Source organism: Sciurus carolinensis, chromosome 7 (assembly GCF_902686445.1).
Source record: "Sciurus carolinensis chromosome 7, mSciCar1.2, whole genome shotgun sequence".
Taxonomy (NCBI): domain Eukaryota; kingdom Metazoa; phylum Chordata; class Mammalia; order Rodentia; family Sciuridae; genus Sciurus; species Sciurus carolinensis.
Window position 1 is genome coordinate 130,556,712 of NC_062219.1, and position 19,495 is coordinate 130,576,206.

Consider the following 19,495-nt stretch of genomic DNA (forward strand, 5'->3'; position numbering starts at 1 on the left):
ACAGATTTAAACTGAGACAGCATATTGTGATAAATTTACTTATAATGTCGAAGAACAAGTACAATTGTGGCATTAATTGAAAATGAAAGAATAATTTCTGGATATGATTAATCAGCTAAAATTAATAATTATCACAAGCTATTACTAATCACATACTATCTACAAGGCACTTTAACAGCAATTTATTATCCAGAATGAGGCTAAGAAGAAGTAAAATCATAAGTGGCCCTATCTAATAGGAGACACGCAAAATGTATACAGCAATATTAACTAGAAAAACTGTCATTTCAACATACAAAATTGCAGTAGGTTAAAAGGAGTGGCGACATTTTTATACCAGAGTCCTAGACAGTTTTACAAGAATGCTTTACTAAGTGAGGGGCTGAAGCATGGGGAAGACTCAGTCAAGGGATTTCTGTGGGCCAGTGTGTTGGTAATGCCACTGAATCCAGCTCAGGTAGTAGGGAACTAAGTGGGGAGGCCCTGGCAGGGCTGGGCCTGGTCAACGTGAGAGTGCACTGGCCCTCCAGGGAAGAGGACACTGCAGGGTCAGAACCTCAGAGGCCCAGGCCTGCACACTATTCCCACGCCCCTCCTTCATGTCGGTGACCTGGGTTGTTCAGGTTCTCACGTTCTTCTAACGAGCACTGCACGACTACTGCTAAAACATGCTTAAGGTACACAGCAAGCTTCTGAGGGCACCCAACTGTCTAGACCCCCTAGGACACCTCTCCAGAATGATTCTGTGACAGTGTCTTACAACTTTGTAAATTATTGGTAACCGATAGCAATGTAAAATGATTGTTACCTACAACGTGCAAATTCAGTCCTGAAAGAGTCTGAAGTGAGCACCTCTCCACGGTGGAGAAAGCTTTTGTGTCCAGTTGCACATTGATTTCACCATTTCTTCACTTCTTATAAATCTGTTTTGTTTTACTTTATTTTTAACTGAGTATTACATCTGCCTGGTTCCCTCATTGAGTGGAATAAGTCTTTAATACATGTTTATTTTGTGTTTGTATCAGTCATTTCACTTTTCTTCTGGAGCTCACTTTTTACTCTGTATTATTCTGTGGAGATCTATCCATATCATGTGTAGTGATGGTTGATTCATAATGACTACGAATACACTTCAGTGAGTTCATTCACACTAAAAAAAATTTTAAGCTGGACTCAGTGGCACACGCCTGTAATTTCAGAGAATCAGGAGGTCTGAGACAGGAGGATGGCAAGTTCAAAGCCAGCCTCAGCAACTTGGTGAGGCCCTGTCTCAAAACAGAAAGGGCGGGTGACGTGGATCGTGGTTAAGCGCCCCGGAGTTCAGTTCCCGGGGCTGTTGATGCACTGGCTGGGTTTCCTATGAGCTCAGAGGGAACCTTTTCTGCTGCTGCCCCAAAGCCCTCCGCAGCGCGGCCTTCACCTCCTGGTTCCGCAGCGTGTAGATGAGCGGGTTCAGCACCGGCGCGCCCAGGTTGTAGAAGAGCGTGAGGAACTTGCCCCGGTCCTGCGAGGAGCTGTTCCCGGGCTGCATGTACATGTAGATGATGCTGCCGTAGAACAGGGAGACCACGGCCAGGTGCGAGCTGCAGGTGTTGAGGGCCTTCCACCGCCCCGCGGCCGAGCGCATCCGCAGCACGGCGGCCGCGATGTGGCCGTAGGAGGCCAGGATGAGCGCCAGCGGCAGCAGCACGATCAGCACCGCGAAGGCGAAGGCCAGCAGCTCCACCGCCCGCGCGTCGGCGCAGGCCATCTTGATCAGCGCCGGCATCTCGCAGAGGAAGTGCGGGACCCTGCGGCGGCCGCAGCGCGGGAGCGCCATGGTGAGCGGCGACATGACGCCGGCGTTGAGCAGGCCGCTGCCCCAGGCCACGGCCACCAGCCGGAAGCACAGCGCGGGGCGCAGCAGCACCGCGTAGCGCAGCGGCCTGCAGACGGCGGCGTAGCGGTCGTAGGCCATCACTGCCAGGAGGATGCACTCCACGCCCCCGACGGTCAGGAAGGAGCTCAGCTGCACCGCGCAGCCCGCGAAGCTGATGGTCTTCGCGGGGCCGCGCAGGTGGACCAGCATCTGCGGGATGCAGCTGGTGCTGAAGCAGAGGTCCAGGAAGGAAAGATTGGCCAGGAAGAAGTACATCGGGGTGTGCAGCCCAGGGTCCAGCACGCACACGAGGATTATGGTGGAGTTTCCCAGCACGGCCACCACATACAGGGGCAGATTCACCGCGAAGAGCACGGTCTCCAGCTGGGGCCGGTCAGAGAAGCCCACCAAGAAGAAGCCGTCCTCCGCGCTGCCGTTGGACTCTTCCAGGCTCCCTGTCACCTCGTCTGTGGCGCGGGTGGGAACGAAATGGAGAGCAATGAACCCACACTTCTAGAAGCCATAAATATCAGGGTGTGGGGGACACGTGGCCGCGGAGTCTGTCGGTCCTTCCCATAACGTGGTGTTCGCCCTGCGCTCAAACACTGGCAAATTCTTCTCCTGGGGAAATTCTGACATAATCATTTTTATTTAATAGAAATTTTCTCCTTATGATTCAGAAAGCAAAATATTTTAGCTTTAATGTAGGTGCATCTCAAATATAATCTCTCTTCGGTTGCATATTTACAGGTGGTTATCTCATCTAGACTGGGTTTTTGTTTTGTTTTCCTGGAACTGGGGATTGAACCAAGGGGTGCTCCCCACTGAGTTAAAGCCCCAGTCCTTTTTAAATTCTTTTTTGTGAGACAGGATATCGCCAAGTTGCCAGGCTAGCCGGGAATTGTAGGCCTCCTACGGCAGACTCCAGAATAGCTGGGATTAGAGTGTGTGCGCCCAGCTCCACTCAGTTTCTTTAACCATACCTTCGCTTCCCTCCCACTCTTCTTCATGTAACTAGGGCATCAGGTCTGTCGCCACCCTGGCTCTGAGTGTGCACAGTGGTCTCCTCAGTGTGACAACCAGGCTGTACTCAGGCCTGACCTGAGGAGTACAGGGTGCAGGGAAGCTGCTGCCTCTCCCGAGCTGGGGTGGGGTCTTTCCAGAGCATATGGGCAGATTCTCTGCAGTGTCAGTGTCCCCTTAAGCACCCCAGTTCTCCTTCCCAGGAAACTCTGTCAGTGCAGATCTTGGCCACTCATTCCTACTTAAGTAACAGAACCCTGTAACCAGATTGCCAGGGTTGGGGAGGGTATTCTGCCCAGAAACAAAACAGCAACTTTAGATATGTCTTGTCCTCTATTAGCCTTTTAGAAACATGAAAACAATGTGATTCGCTCGCATGAGAGAGGTTCATGGCCAGAAATGAGTGGACAGAAAGGGAAAGAGAATGTGGTAAATGATGGTAATTTTACAAATAGTAATTTAAAAGACTGAAAAAAATGACCCTAATATATTTGGCTAAGAAGAATAAAGAGAGCTAGATTCATAAAACACACACTATGGGGATTAAACCCAGGGGCATCTAACCACTGAGCCATATCCCTGGACTGTTTTTTGTTTTGTTTGTTTGCTTGTTTGTTGTTTTTGAGACAGGGTCTTACTAAGTTGCTGAGACTGCCTTTGAACTTTCCATCCTCCTGCCTCAGTCTCCCAAACCACAGGGATTACAGGCATGCACCTTGGTACCCAACAGGATTAAATTTTTAAGTGGATGTGTTACAAAACACCTAGACTGCTGTGTGATTAGGGACTTAAAGGCTGCTTCCAAAAATAGTACATTCAATTGGTAAACTGGGGAAAGGGGACAAAAGACAACTTAACTTTTGTCACAGATCTTTTGATTTTAAAATTAAAAAAAAAAATCTTTGGGGAAAACTTCTCAACATTGAAGTTCTTAGAGTAAATTTGTTTTCCACATTCAAATATAGCATACCAAAATAAAAGAAAAACTTGGCACTCTCTAGTCATTTAGTCTGACTGGTTTCAGCTTTCCTGAGGGTTACAGGAGGAACACTGCTAACGTTTTGCCTGCAGTCTGGTTTGCTATGGAGGATTTTCTGGACACTCATGCAGGGACATAGGTAGAAAGTAAGGTCGGGAGACGCGCCAGAAACTCTGTAGAACACAGTGACTGCAGAGACCCCACTGCAATACCCAGCCGCACAGGCCTGAACTCTCTTCTGTGCGCTCGCTCTGTTTTCTTTCTGAAAAGAGTAAAAGCCACTTGCTTCGTTTTTCTTATAAGTCGACTAAAAGGGCAAGTGGAATAGCACCACTGCAGGGAAAAGGTACAACGCAGTGAATCCCAGAAGCGGCCCAGCACCCTCAGCCCCTCCTCCGTCTACCTGCCATCTGGGCCAGCTCCAGACCCTCAGCAGGCCTCCAGGAGCTGCCCGCCAAACCCAGAGGGCTGCCGCCGACCGAGAAAACCACCAGCACCTGCGGGGGCTCTTATAGCCCGACGGACGAGCGGAGGGCCAGATTCTCGCAGCAGAGGTGACGCCCCTTGGCACCACGGGGACTGCGCGCTCCAGAGAGTAATCAGCTGGAGCGCAGAGGGAGAGCGCGCTCCTAGGGAATCTGCAGCACATCAGATGGTCGGGATCAAAACCCTGAGGGTCTCTTTTTTCTTTTTTCTTTTCTTTTCTTTTCTTTTCTCTTTTCTTTTCTTTTCTTTTCTTTTCTTTTCTTTCTTTTCTTTTCTTTTCTTTTCTTTTTCTTTTTCTTTTCTTTTCTCTTTTCTTTTCTTTTTCCCCCTGAGGTGATAGGTGTTCATGTCCTCAAGGTTTGAACACTGGTTGCAGCGAACAGGCTGTTTGGCAGCACAGCGCACATGAAGAGCTTTGAACACTTCTTGAATCGGAATTTTTGAGATTTGTCAGTTTTCTGAAGAATTGTACATTTTAATTTCTTTATAATTTCATAGAATTTTCAAAGGATACTCCAAAAGAGTACGTTTTCTTTGTTGTTGTCACTTGACCTGTAGATTTTATTTTCAGTCTGGAGTAATAAAACCCCTGAAATGTAGTATATAAAATATATGCATGGAATTTGATTGACTTTAAATTATATTCAAACGGAAAACTGGAACTATTCTCACGACCTTCTTGAGAAAGTAAAATTGCCCCCTAGATACTCTACAATGATAGTGGTGTCTCCACCGGTAAAATTAAGGATGAAAGACATTATTTTATGAGTGTCACACACCTAAGAATAAACACTGAGCACACTTGCCAGCGCGACATTAAAGCTGACATGTTTTCTTCCAGCCATGCCCCTGAGACTCATGATGGACCCCAACGCTCATTTCAGAAGCAGAATTTGTATGTATGTGTGTGTGTATTTTATATATATAGATATATATATATATATCAGGATTTTAAATTATATCATTTTATAGTTATTATAAAACTAAGAATGAAGTAAAAAAAATGAATATGAGAATCATGTATTACAGCTAGTGAACAAATAGCAATGACTCAACAAGTTCCAGATAAATCCTGCTAATAGATTTTTAAATAATCGAAATTGTGCACCATATATGTGGAACAGACAGCAAATATTTTTAATAATCAAAGAGTTTTTCCAACACTTTTAAAATTAATAAAATTAAACTATTATATATTAAATATATAATCATATCAACTATTTTTGAAAAATGTTTTAGAATTTCAAATATGTTGCAACCCTATTACCAAAATACTATGCTTTATATAAATATGAAAACATAACTAGGGTTTGAAAGAAATGGACTTTCAATTTCTGCTTTTTATTTTTTCAAGATTTTTTTTTAAGAATACTACCCCATAACCTTATAAACGTGCAACATATGACAGTATGTTACTGCAATATTTAGAAGTTTGGAAGAAAATAAAAGCAATTTAGCTTGCGTTCAATATTCAGTTTTTCCCCAGAACAACCTCAGCCTCTCAAAGAACACGTGTCTGCATTTGATTCAGAAGCCAAGAGGCCGGTCAGGTTTGCGCATGCGTCGTACAGCAGGTGACGTGAGCCCGCTCCCGTCGTTTCCTGCAGCCACACAACTAAATTCATCATTTCCTTCTTATTTCCTCAGAACACCGGGAATTTGGTAGGAAATGAATGGTGCTGCTTCTTTCATAGACTGACAGGTGGAGAAAACAAATGTTTTTCAAAGCAGAAAAACTACCTGTGACACTAAGACCTGGTCACGGTTCTTTTGATAAAATCAGTGTATCCACAGGGTATTTGCACGTTTCCTCTAAATTAAACTTCGCTTTGATCCTGTGGGTTCGGATACCACCTGTAAACACAGCACTCCTCAATGCATGGTTAAACAAACGACCAATTCATTAACAAAATAGTTTATTTTTCTTCTTGCCAGTTTTCAAGATAGTGGTTGCACTGTGTTTGGAAGAAGGCCAGGTGTGGCGGCACCTTGCTTCCCCTGCGAGTGTTTGCAGGGCTTCACGTGAGCCTGAGCTGGGTGGATCAGACCTGGGTGGTGTGTCCCTCCCCAACCTGTCTTCAGGGGGAAAGGAAACACAGGCAGCCTGCCAACTCGCTGAAGGGGGAGTTACTCGTGTGTCCTGGCAGTCATCTTCTGAGTGGGTGAGAAGGCAGAGGCAGAATTAGAAACTGGGAACACTGAAGAAGAATGAGACAGGTTTGGATTTATTGATGAAAGCAGTTTTTTTTTCCCTTGGGTCATTTTTATTTTCTGACTAAAGTGAAATGTGACTGCACTTGCTCATGTGATTGCCTCTGATCAGCTGGGACATTCCTGTGGGGTACTCTGGATGAGGAGGCCAGTGGGTGTGAGAGGCAGGAGAGAGGCTTTCGACGTCTGCCGTCCCTGCAGAAGCTGGGACAGCAGGACCCCAGAGAGCTCATTACAGTGGTTGTCAGGCAGAGCCAGGTGAGCGTGATCTTGTTTTCTCTGAGCCCACAGAGATTCAGCCCCAGGGAATAGAGCTTGCTGACATGCTCTCTCACATTGCATGCAGCTATTAAAAAGTTTCAAATGAGTTTCATAATAACCGCATAGTGGAGCGATCTCCAGGGGCACTGTCTTCGAGGAGAAGCAGCCACCTCAGGACTGATTACCTAAGAGGGCTGCAGTGAGCCTGCTGCTGTCACCGGCGGCTTCATCTGCTTCCCAGTCACCTCTCAGAGCCCCGGGTCAGCCCTGGGGACTTGCCTGACATTATCATTTACACCATGATTCCTCAGACTTTCCCAACATAACTCAAATAATCATCCCTCACCTTTGTTGAGCAGGGATTTCTATTGAGTACCTAAGAGAGCTGTTCTCCACCAGTGACTTCTTCTGTTCTGTGCTCACGCTTCAGTGATTAGTCCCTCAAAAGTTTCTAATGCAGCAATACTCTGAGAATGCAATACATTCTGATTTATCAAACAGATTTTCAGGCACTGTGAAAAACATCTGATTTATAAATAGAACCAACAGGGAAGGACAAATATATGCTAAGAGCCAAAAAAAAAAAGTAGGTCTTGCCTTTAAGTTAGCTCTCCGTTTTCTCCAGGCCAATGACCTCCAACCCAAGCACACCAGCAGCTGTCCTACTACAAACCCCCCCATCTCCGTCCTGTTCCTAAGAATCTGTCAAAAGCAGGTGATGGTGGCTGACTCCATGGCCATCACAAGTTCTGAGTAAAGTAGTCCCACCTGTCTTCATTTGGGTGGTGCATCAGTCTGCTTTCTATTGCTATAACAAAATAACTGAGGCTAGATACTTGATAAAGAGGTTTATTTAGATAAGAGTTTTAGAAACTCAAAGTCCATGATCAGCAGCCCCATCTGTTTGGCCTCTAGCCAGAGCTCCCTTGGCTGCCACCAGCGGGGGTGGCATCATGGCAGAAGCACATGCAAGAGATGACATGGTGAGACAGGAGGCCAGAGGATTGCGGCTCAGGCTTGCCATTTTTATAGCAACTCCTCCTTGTGAGAACTGGGGGTCCCATGGACACCACATTCATCTCTTCAGAGGGTGGATGCCTTCTTCCTTCCACTCGATCCCACCCCTTAGAGCTTCTGCCACCTCGTCACCACCACACCAGGGCTCAAGCTTCCAGCATGTGGACTTTTAGGGACACGCTCAGGCCAGGTACGGCCGCGGAGCTTCCTGTTTCCAAGGCACATGCTGCGCCCTGAAGAAGGAACCTTCCTAGTGCTGCCCCTGGGCTTGTGTCTCTCAGGCCTTCGGCAGTCCAGCCGGGTACTCCACAGGCCAGCCGCTTCTGGGTGGAGCAGCACCTAAGGTGACCAGGAGAACCTGAGTCGTGAGCCTGTGCTTTTACCTGCCTTGCTGTGAAGTGAGCACCTGTCAGAGGCAAAGCCTCGTGGGGCTCCATGCGGGCAGATGAGTCCTGCCCAAGACCCTCTGCCAGCTGAGGCTTCTCAGGCAGGAGGGGCAAATCTTCCTCTGAGATGTCTGCCCTTGTGAGGACGCACTGAGTCCCCTTCAGAATGGAAAGGATCACGCAGTTGACTTACTACCAAATGCTGGGGTTGCTGTCCTCAACGAACAGCACTCTAGGGAGCGCTCGGTGCCCGCTGCTGACGGACAGCACTCAGTGGCTGTGGGAGCCACTCAGTGTGCCTCTAAGTCATGGCACTGAGCTCCTTGGGCCAGTCCCAGTGTGGCCGGAATTGGAAACCGGCCGAGGCCACCCAGCTGGGCCATTCTATTCCTTTGGCAGTCTGGAGTCTGGTCTCGGTGGGTGATTTTGGTGGAAGTTAGCTACTTCATTTGTATATCACGCTGTGATTCTGAAGACCATGTTTGAATGTCCAAGTGAATCATTTTCAGTTCTGAATGGTGTTGGTCCACAGGTTTATTGATATATGTTTCTGCCTCTCTCCCTATTGAAAACCCTTTTTGTTCTGAAAACAAAAACAATCGTAGATACATGAGAAAAGGCAGATGTATGCAGAGTTCAGTGTCCTGTCTCCCACGGTTCCACACGCTGACAGCGTCAGACCAGGAACTGGCCCTGGAGCAATCCAGGATCTTAGCAGACCTGACACCAGCCGGGCAGTGTGTGTCCCCAGATGTCCTCACAGTGTGACTTCCACTTCAGGCAGCCTGGGCTGTGCAGGCTCCACAAGTCTCCCACGCTGCCCCTTGTGGCCGCTTCCAGGAATCCTCCCCTGCCCTCCGCCTCTGTTAGCTCATCACAGTCTCATTGTGATTGAACAGGCAAAGTGCGAGTAGTTTGCATTGTGGCGTTTCCACATGTCACTGGGCGTGTCTAGGGCACTGTGTGCCATCTCCACCAGCTCATTCCAGAACTGCAGCCCATTACAGTGCGGGTTCCTGGTGGTGCTCCCTTGCTTTGATTTACATTTTCCTGACCAAAACAATGATATGGAGTACCTTTTTTTACATGCTCGTTTGTTATCTGGTGAGATATTTTAAAATATCTAAACAGTCTTTCTTTAAATTGTTTTATTTATTTCCTTACTCTTGAGTCTTAAGGTTTCTTTGCATCTTTTCGCTAGAGGGCCTTTATGAGATATATTTTGCAAATATTTTTACTAGTCTCTAACTTGTCTTTGTGCAAAGCCTAAGTTCTTGATTTTAGTAAGTCCCAACTTAATCTTGTTTTTTTTTCCATGCATTTATGATTTTGATGATGTGTTTAAGAACTCATCATCAAAGCTCTTTAGATAGATTTTTTTTGTTTTATGTTTTCTTCTAGAAGTTTTACAGTTTTGCATTTCACATTTAGGTTAATGGTCTATGTTGAGCTAATTTTTGTGAAAATATATAGCCTGTATTTTATCACTTTGCCAATACCAGCCTGTCTTTGTTTCTGTAACTTTATAGTAAGTCTTGAAATTGGGTAGTATGAGTTCTCCAACTTTCTTATCCTTCAGTATTGTGCTTGATATTCAAGATCATTCATCTTTCTATTTAATCCTTAAAATCATACAGTTGATATCTGTGAAATATCTTACTGGAATTTGATTAGAATTGCAGTGAATCTATAGATCAAATTAAGAAGACTTGTTATCTTATTCATACTGAATCTTCCAATCCATGAGCATGGGACATCCCAACACTACAACCAACCAGCAGAGACAACTGATATTCATGGAAATCTCCACCAGCAACACAAATCCACACACCTTTTTCAAGTACCCAAGGAACATTACCAAGTGTCTTATTCAGACCAGGCTGCTATAACAAAATGCCATAAACCAAGTGGTTTATGTACAACAGAAACTTGTTTCTCACACATCTGGATGTTTGGAAGTCCAAGATTAAGGTGCTGGCAGACTTAGTGTCCAATGAGTCTATTTCCTGATTCACAGTTAGTACCTTTTTTAGTAAGTTGCCGGGAGCTTGGATTGGGAATCAGGAGGTACAATAGGAAATGACTGACAACTCATGTGTACACACTTTCTCTGGGATGATGAAGTATTCTAAAATTAGATTGCTGTGCTTACTCAATTCCTTGAATATACTAAAAACCACTGAAAGGTACAATTTTAAAGCATGAATTTTATTGTGTGTGAATTATATTTCAGTGAAAGCATTGCAAAGGAAAATGAAACAAAATGTCATATATTAGGAGACAGTAGTCACTAACATGTATCTGATAAAGGACTAGTATCTATGAAATATAAGGAACTCTTTTAACTAGGTAATAAGACAAGCAAGCCAAGTGAAGAATGGGCAAAATATCTAATACATGTTTTACCACAAGATATTTATTAATAGCTAATAATTGCAAAAATGAACTCAATACCATTGATCATTTGAAAAATTAAAATTAAAGTCACAAAGAACTATTACCACACATGTTCTAGAATGCCTTCAATGAAAAAGACTGAAAATTTCATGTGTCATTGATGATGTGGAGAAATTAGACCTGCATATATTGCTGAAGGAAATGTAAAATGGTACAACCACTCTGGAAGACAGGTAGCTTGTTAAAAATTCCAGCACACACACTGGCTCACAATGTGGAAGGACGGTGCTTGGTTGGTGTGGAACAGCAATGAAATGGTTTGCTCCAAAATCTCCCCTTATAAAATTACTCACGTATATTCACCTGTTTACTCACCATAAAGTTAGCATTTTCGTTCCTGGGCATTTGCTTATGAGAAATGAAAATATACAACTACACAAAAACTTGTACACAATTTTTCTGATGACCATTAGTAAGAATAACCAAAACTGGAAAAAAAAAAAACCATATGGTATACCACCTGGTAAACAGTCGTAAAAGTGTACTTAAAATAATTAAGCACTGAAAACGAACTAATGCTATGCACCTTGATCAGAGGATGACAATTACATTGCCTTAAATGTCAATAGATGGCTGGTTCACGCCAACATTAAGTTAGAAATCCCAATCCATCAGAATTTTGATTTCAAGTAATTATTTTTGTTTCTGATTATAGAGTATTACATCCATCAGTGAGTCAATATACTTTCTTCTAAGCAGCTCATGGATCCTTCTCCAAAACAGACCATATGCTATGCCACAAAGCAGCCATTAGTAAATACAAAAAAATACAGATACTACCTTGTATTCTGTCAGACCATAATGGAATGCAATTAGAAATCAATGATAAAATAAAAAAACAAAAACTACTCCAGCACCTGGAGACTAAATAATATGCTATTGAATGATGCAATGATAACAGAAGACATTAGGGAGCAAAGAAGAAATTTTAGAGTTAAGTGAGAACAATGATACAACATATCAAAATCCCTGGGACACTCTGAAAGCAGTGTTAAGAGGAAAGTTCATTGCATTGAGCTCATTCATTAAAAGAATAAAAAGTCAACAACTAAATGACCTAACATTGTATCTCAAAGTCCTAGAGAAAGAAGACAGATCAACCTCAAAAGTAGTAGAAGACAGGAAATAATTAAAATCAGAGCTGAAATCAATGAAATTGAAACAAGAGAAAAAATTCAAAAAATTTACAAAACAAAAAGTTGGTTCTTTGAAAAAGTAAACAAAATTGATAAACCCTTAGGCACACTAACAAAGAGAAGGAGAGAGAAAATTCAAATTACTAGCATTCGTGATGAAAAAGGAAAGATCACAACAGACACCACTGACATACATACATAACATATTTAGAAGCTACTTTGAAAATCTATACTACAACAAAATAGGAAATATTGAAGACATTGGCAAATTTTTAGAGACATATGCTCCTCCCAAACTGAATCAGAAGGACATACGCAATTTAAACAGATCAATTTCAAGCACCAAAATAGAAGAAGCCATCAAAAGTCTACCAACCAAGAAAAGCCCAGGACCAGGCAGATTCTCACTTGAGTTCTAGAAGACCTTTAAAGGAGAACTTATACCAATACTCTCAAAGTATTTCAGGAAATAGAAAAGGAGGGAACCCTTCCAAACTCATTCTATGAAGCCACTATCACTCTGATACCAAAACCAGACAAACACACATCAAGGAAAGAAAACTTTAGACCAATATCCCTGATGAGCATAGATGCAAAAATCCTTAACAAAATTCTGGCAAATCGCATACAAAAACATATTAAAAAATAGTGCACCATGATCAAGTGGGGTTCATCCCAGGGATGCAAGGTTGGTTCAATATACAGAAATCAATAAACGTGATTCATCACATCAATAGACATACAGTTAAGAACCATATGATTATTTCAATAGATACTGAGAAAGTGTTTGATAAAATACAGCACCTCTTCATGCTCAAATCACTAGAAAAGATAGGGTTAGTAGGAACATACCTCAACATTGTAAAGGCTATCTATGCTAAGCCCATGGCCAACATCATTCTAAATGGAGAAAAACCAAAACCTTTCCCTCTAAAAACTGGAACAAGGCAGGGATGCCCTCTTTCATTTCACCACTTCTATTCAACATTGTCTTTGAAACACTAGCCAGAGCAATTAAAGGGATATGAATAGGAAAAGAAGAACTCAAGCTATCACTATTTGCAGATGACATGATTCTATATTTAGAGGATCCAAAAAACTCCACTAGAAAACTTTTAGAACTAATAAATGAATTCAGCAAAGTAGGAGGATATGAACTCAATACACATAAATCTAATGCATTTCTATTCATAAGTGATGAATCCTCTGAAAGAGAAATTAGGAAAACCACTCCATTCACAATAACCTCAAAAAAGAATAAAATACTTGAGAATCAATCTAACAAAAGGGGTGAAAGACCTCTACAATGAAAACCACAAAATACTAAAGAAAGAAATTAATGATAACCTTAGAAGATGGAAAGATCTCCCATGTTCTTGGATAGGCAGAATTAATATTGTCAAAATGGTCATACTACCAAAAGTGCTATACAGATTCAATGCAATTCCAATTAAAATCCCAATGATGTTCCTCATAGAAATAGAGAAAGCAATCATTAAATTCATTTGGAAGAATAAGAGACCCATAGTAGCCAAAGCAATCCTAAGCAGGAAGAGCAGAGCAGGTGGTATCACAATACCAGACCTTCAACTATACTACAGAGCAATAGTAACAAAATGGCATGATACTGGCACCAAAATAGACAGACAGACCAATTGTACAGAATAGAAGACACAGAGACAAACCCACATAAATAGTTACCTCATACTAGACGAAGGTGCCAAAACCACAATGGAGAAAAGACAGCCTGTTCAACAAATGTGCTGGGAAAACTGGAAACCCATATGCAGCAAAATGAAATTAAATTTCTATCTCTCACTCTGCACAAAATTCAACTCAAAATGAATCAAGGAGCAGAGACCCTGCACCAAATAGAAGAAAAAGTAGGCCTGAATCTTCATCATGTTGGTTTAGGACTTGACTTCTTTAACAAGACCCCCAAGAACAAGAAATAAAAGGAAAAATCAATAAATGGACTGGATTCAAACTAAAAAGGTTTTTCTCAGCAAAGGATACAATTAATAATGTGAAAAGAGAGCCTACAGAGTGGGAGAAAATCTTTTCCACATGGACTTCAAATCTCCAAAATTTATAAAGAACTTACAAAACTTTACACCAAAAAGAATAATATTATGGCATTTGCAGATAAATAGATGGAATTGGAGAATGCCATGCTACATGAAATAAGTCAATCCCAAAAAACTAAAGGCTGAATGTTTTCCCTGATAAGTGGATGATGATACATAATGGGGGTGGGGGTGGGGTTAAGAGAAGAATGGAGGAAATTTAGATTACTTAGAAGGAAATGAGCGAGGGGAGGGGAAGGGGCATGACGGATGGTGGAATGAGACAGACATCATTACCCTATGTGCATGTATGGTTACACAAATGGTGTGAATCTACATCATGTAGAATGATAGAAATGAAAAGTTGTACCCCATTTGTGTACAATGAATCAAAATGCAGTCTAAAAATTAAAAAAAAAAAAAACAAAAATAAAATAAAATAATTCCTCTACATTTGTACTACTAAACCACAGAATCTCTTGTAAGGAATGATCCTACAAGTCATGCAATTCCACCACTCTTCAAATATATCATTGATGTGCAATTCCTCCTCTAGGTGATCACATGCAAGTAATTTTATGAGGAATTTTTGGAGTGACACCATTCCATTGCTGTCCTGCACTGACTACTCAGTCCTTCCATGCTGTGAGCCAGTGTGATCTCCGCAGCTTCACTCTCCTCCTCCCCCTCCTCCTCCCCCTCCTCCTCCTCCTCCTCCTCCTCCTCCTTCTTCTTCTTCTTCTTCTTCTTCTTCTTCTTCTTCTTCTCTCTCTCTCTCTCTCTCTCTCTCTCTCTCTCTCTCTCTATATATATATATATATATATATATATGCACATGCTGGGAATGTGCTCTACCACTCAGCTGCTTACTAGATCCCCCCCTTTCCCCAGAAAACATACAAAACATCTAATTTTTCCTTATATGAACTTTTCCCAAATGTTTGCATACATTTATCATTTCTGTTCCCTATTTCATTCCCTTGCTTCTTCCTGGAAATGGTTATCATGGATGCAATTTCATCACCAAACTCTCTGGACAGAAGTGTCAGGATATAGGTGCACTCACAGAGCTGCTAATGAGGATGAGTTGAATGCAATCATCCGTACGTGGTGCAATGAATATGTGTCCCCAGCTCTGAGAATCGCTGCTGGTCCTGTGACTTCCCTGACCTCTGGGATATACCGTGCAGTAAAATCTTTGTACTGATGCTGAATTTCATCCTATAGTTTTAATCCAGTGTTCTGATTGCTCTTAGGTTTGAATCGTTTCCATTTCCTCCAGTATTAGCAATTCCTCTATGACTCTCTGTGAGTCTAAATCTGCCTTCTTTAACTTAATCTCAGCTATTGATTATTGGATGTTAAGGGGGATAAATGCTTATGCTGTAGTGTAATAAACCTTTATTAATTATGTTCTATTAATCAACTTTGGAGTGAAGATATCCAACTACTAGGACAAACAGAACTACTATTTTCTGGTTGCTTATTTCTGTATCATAAAAATACATCATGAAAAGCCTCCTTAAATTTCAGACTGAAAATAATATATATTTATAATATGGCTCTACTATATCTTAATCCTTGATAAAAATGAGATATGTGGAGAAATTACAGTCTTTGTGAGACACTGATGAGAATAGAAAATGGTGATACCACCATGGAAAATAGTGTGGCAGTTCTAAGGAAATTAAAAATGGAATTACCATAAGATCCAGCAATTTCATTTCTGGAAACATATCAAAAACCCAAGGAAGGAATTTTCTCAGATATTTGCATAACACGTTCATAACAGTTTTTCAAAATAGCCAAAAGGGGTAAGGGACCCAAGTGTCCAGCAGCGGCCCAGGGAAATCCCAACACCCACTGTGGTGTGGATGGATCTCGAGACCCAGTTATGGAGCAAATGCTGCATGACTGGACTTAGGCAGGTTGACCAGAGTACAGAGTGGTCAGAGTGGGGGGCTGGTGGGGAGGGCAGAAGGTGTGCTGCTGAGGGGAAGGAGGAGGGAGGAATGAGCGGTTGCAGAAGGTGAGACACCTGGAAAGGGAGCCATGGATTGTTCACAACTAAGGGTGCACTTGTCGACCCTGAAAGTGTGGTTAAAGGTGCTTAAACTGGTTAATTCCATGCTGCATATACTGTGCTACGATTTAAAAAGTAAAATAAAATACATTCTTCTTAAATGACTGGGATTGGAAAAATAAATTTTGCAGAATTTCAAAAAATGACACAAAAGAATTCTTTATTTTTGAAAATCTCTTCCCAATACACAATTATGTGCCAGCGCAAATATCAACATAAAACTGAATCTATCACATTAACATTAAAATTAATTGAATCAATTGATCCCTCATTTAAAAACTATTTCTATTCTGGAATTGTTTCCTCTTCAGCGTCCTCAGCACCCTCAGAACTGCGTGGACGCTGGCTTTGCGATGTGTCTTCAGTGATCCGAGTGGTCTTTTACTTGGACCATCGGTGGCAAGCTGATTTTCGATGAGGAGGGTATCTTAACTGTGGAGGACTCTGTCAACATTGTGCGTCTATTCACAGCCTGGATAACCACCTCCACGGGAAAGAGAACCGAAGTCGGACATGGCAAATTGATGTCTCTCTCTATTGGTATCGCAGCAGTTCGTGGCCTGACTCTATGTTTCAAGGGAAACAAGACAACGTGTTTCAGCCGCTGGGTAACCTTTCCGTAGAAGCAGACAATGAAGAGGGTCACCGCACAGTTAGGTCATCACAGCAGAACTGACCCGCTCACAACCAAGGGTCAGCTAAGGGTGGCAAGCAGCGGTTCCTCAGAACACCGTGACTTCTCCAGGTGGCGGGCAAAGTGCAGGCGCGGTTCACTGCTCACAAGGGAACTGGAAGGTCAGGGAGCTCGCGGGAGAGGCAGGCACCCAGCAAATCAGTGGAAATTATTACATGACATGCTATTTCAAAACTGAGACTATGAGAGCTTCAGCGTTTAAGAAAATAGGGACAATATTGATTGTTGGGAGAATGATGAAAAATTTTCAAGCAAGTGAAAATTTTCTAGGCCTTATACATACCTAGGGTTTGATCTATAAATAAAAAGGAAAGCTTCCACTTAGGAAGAAAATGAGTGTAAAACATTTCAAGAGAATAGAAAATCTGTTTAACTCTAGAATAAAATTACTGTGAATTTATTATTATGCTGATGTGGGAGTAGAAAATTTAACACTGATATTGTCAACCTCAGATCCAAACTTATAGTGCTTGGTTTCCAAAGTTTAAGCAAACTTCCATGTGTGAAAAAAGTGCATGTGCGTGTGTGTGTCTGTGTGTGTATCTGTGTGTGCAATGTGTGTGGTGTGTAGTGTGTGGAGGTGTTTGGTATGGATATGGTATGTGTGGGGCACTTGATGTGTATGGTGTGTAATGTGTGTGTGCAGCGTGTGGTGTGTGGAGGTGTATGTAGTGTGTATGTCCATTGTGTGTGGTGTGTGTCTGTGTATGTGTGAGATTCTGGGGAAAGAGTTTCTGCCTGGTCTCAGGCAGCTCTAAGTCACTGAATTGCACAAACATTCCTGTAAAGTTTGATGGATCTGGAAGATTTTGTGATTGCAGCTTCTGGTGAACTGGAAACCCATTTCTGGGCACTTGCTCAAGGAATATGTTCAGGCATCAGAAAAAAAAATGCAGCCCTCTGTGCACAAAGTTCATGGAGGGAAGTCAGAACGACTCTGGTGAAAACGGACACTGTGAGCTGAGCAGGCGTCACACGCCCGCAAAGCCCCACCCGCAGCGGAGTCGGGCTGGGTTCTTTCTGTTTTGAGCAACAACCTGCACCCCTTTGCCAGTGCTGGGAAGGCCACAGCCTGGTTTGAGCTGAGCCTGCAGGGAAAGCCATGTCACTGACCAGGTCAGAGAGCGTCAGGACAAGAGGAGAGGAGGGACCTGGTGGGACGCTCGCGCTCATGGTTGCCCACCCCTTCGAAATGGGCAGACTCTTGCCGTCCGTCTCCTGAAGGCGTCCTTCACCTCTCGGTTCCTGAGCGTGTAGAAGAGGGGGTTCAGCATGGGAGCGAAGGCTCCGTAGAAGAGGGACACCTTCTTCCCCCAGTCCCGGGAGCTGGGCAAGGGGGCTGCAGGTACCTGGAAGTAGCCGAGCCATAAGAGCGTCACCACTAGAGATGGGCGCCACCCGTCCAGTGCTTTCCACCGACCTTCGCAGACGGCATGTGAAGACGGCTGGGCGATGCAGGCGTAGGACGGAGGACGAGCGTCGGGGGACTGGGTGGACACCACGCTCACAAAGAAGAGCCCCGCCTCGCTCGCCGTGGTGTCCACAGAGGACGGCCTGAGAAGCGCGGGGACCTCACAGAGAAAGCGATGGGTCACACGGGGCCGCAGAGCGGCAGCGGAGGGTGAGTGTGGACAGCCACACCGAGTGCCCAAAGCCCACCGCCCAGGAGGCGGCGGCCAGCCGCAGGCAGAGCCCAGGGCGCAGGACAGCGGGGTAACGGAGCGGGTGGCAGATGGCCACGAACCTGTCCAAGGACATGACGGCCAGCAGGACGCACTCCGTTGCCCCCAAGGCCAGAAACGTGAAAAGCGGGCCACACGGCCAGGGAAGCTGATCACCTTCCTGCCTCCGCTGAGGCTCACCAGCCTCCGCGGCACCGCGCAGGTGGCGTGGCAAAGTCCAGGAGGGACAGTGCCCAGAAAAAAATACAGGGGCGTGCGGCGTCTGGCGTCCTGGCGCGGCACCAGAATAACCACAGGCTGCGGAGGACCGTCAGGACGTGAAACGGAGAAGGGACCCGCAGAGGGAGCTCCAGTCACGGCCGGTCCAGAAGCCGCGCAGAAGGAGCCCTCGCCGCGCCGGCCTCCGCCCAGGCCATGACCAGGCTGCAGCCTGGGGTCTCCGGGAGCGCACATGTGGGTCTGTTCCAGTCACCCAGGGCGGGTGTACTGTGTGAAGATCTACAGAACTGACAGTGCTCATAACGTGGAAAACAAGTTGAAAAGCTCATGATTACCTACATGTTTCTAAAATTTACTCTTTCATTTACTGTTGATGAAAAAAGTAAAATCCCAGATTCGAGCCATTTTGTGTGATTTGCTCTTTGATCCTCACAAGGAAACACCTTTGACACAAAATCAGAATAAAAGTAAGATGTGGGCTCAACTACGGAAGTCACCGATTTTATCCAGGACTGCCTTCCACTCTGCATCAGCCACGGCTGTAAAACAAGTGCAGCCACATCCCTCACCCTGTGGGGTGGATTGCCATGACGACCTCCAGTGCTCCAGAGGAAGGTTGGTGGTTCTCAGAACACAGGTGTGCTGGGCTGCCGTGCACGATTAGCCTCTCAGGATTACCTCCTCCAACATCAGAGACGCAGAGTTCCAGTGCCAGCTTTGCCAGAGTAGGAGGTAGCACGTCCCAGCAGCATGACCTCCAGCAGCAGGGACAGGACTCTTCGACCTTCGACCTTCAAGGCAGACTTGGCTTGGGTCCCTAAATTGGCTGGAGATGCTAAGCACAGAGCCACCAGGTGAAAACCTACCCCTTCCAAAGTCGTCTGCCGCACTAACTTTGCCCTCTATCATCATTCTGTTGGTGTGAACATGTGAATTG

General features: G+C 44.1%; 1 protein-coding gene across 1 annotated transcript; it reads right to left on the reverse strand.

Moving 5' to 3' along the window:
• Nucleotides 1–1,357: 1,357 nt before the first annotated feature.
• LOC124989433 (putative olfactory receptor 2W6) lies at nucleotides 1,358–18,415 on the reverse strand. Its single transcript, XM_047559275.1, has 3 exons — nucleotides 18,255–18,415; nucleotides 17,841–18,211; nucleotides 1,358–2,325 (listed from the first exon to the last, which is right to left on the reverse strand). Exons 1-3 carry the CDS (start codon nucleotides 18,413–18,415, stop codon nucleotides 1,358–1,360), a joined length of 1,500 nt encoding a protein of 499 aa, XP_047415231.1.
• Between the last annotated feature and the right edge of the window lie 1,080 nt (nucleotides 18,416–19,495).

Coding starts and splice junctions, on each gene's coding strand:
- LOC124989433 (XM_047559275.1), bottom strand. CDS start 18,415: ATGTCCTTGGACAGGTTCGTGGCCATCTGCCACCCGCTCCGTTACCCC. Junction 18,212..18,254: donor CGCTGCCGCTCTGCGGCCCC/GTGTGACCCATC, acceptor CGCGCTTCTCAG/GCCGTCCTCTGTGGACACCA. Junction 2,326..17,840: donor AGTCTGCCCATTTCGAAGGG/GTGGGCAACCAT, acceptor CCCGCGCCACAG/ACGAGGTGACAGGGAGCCTG.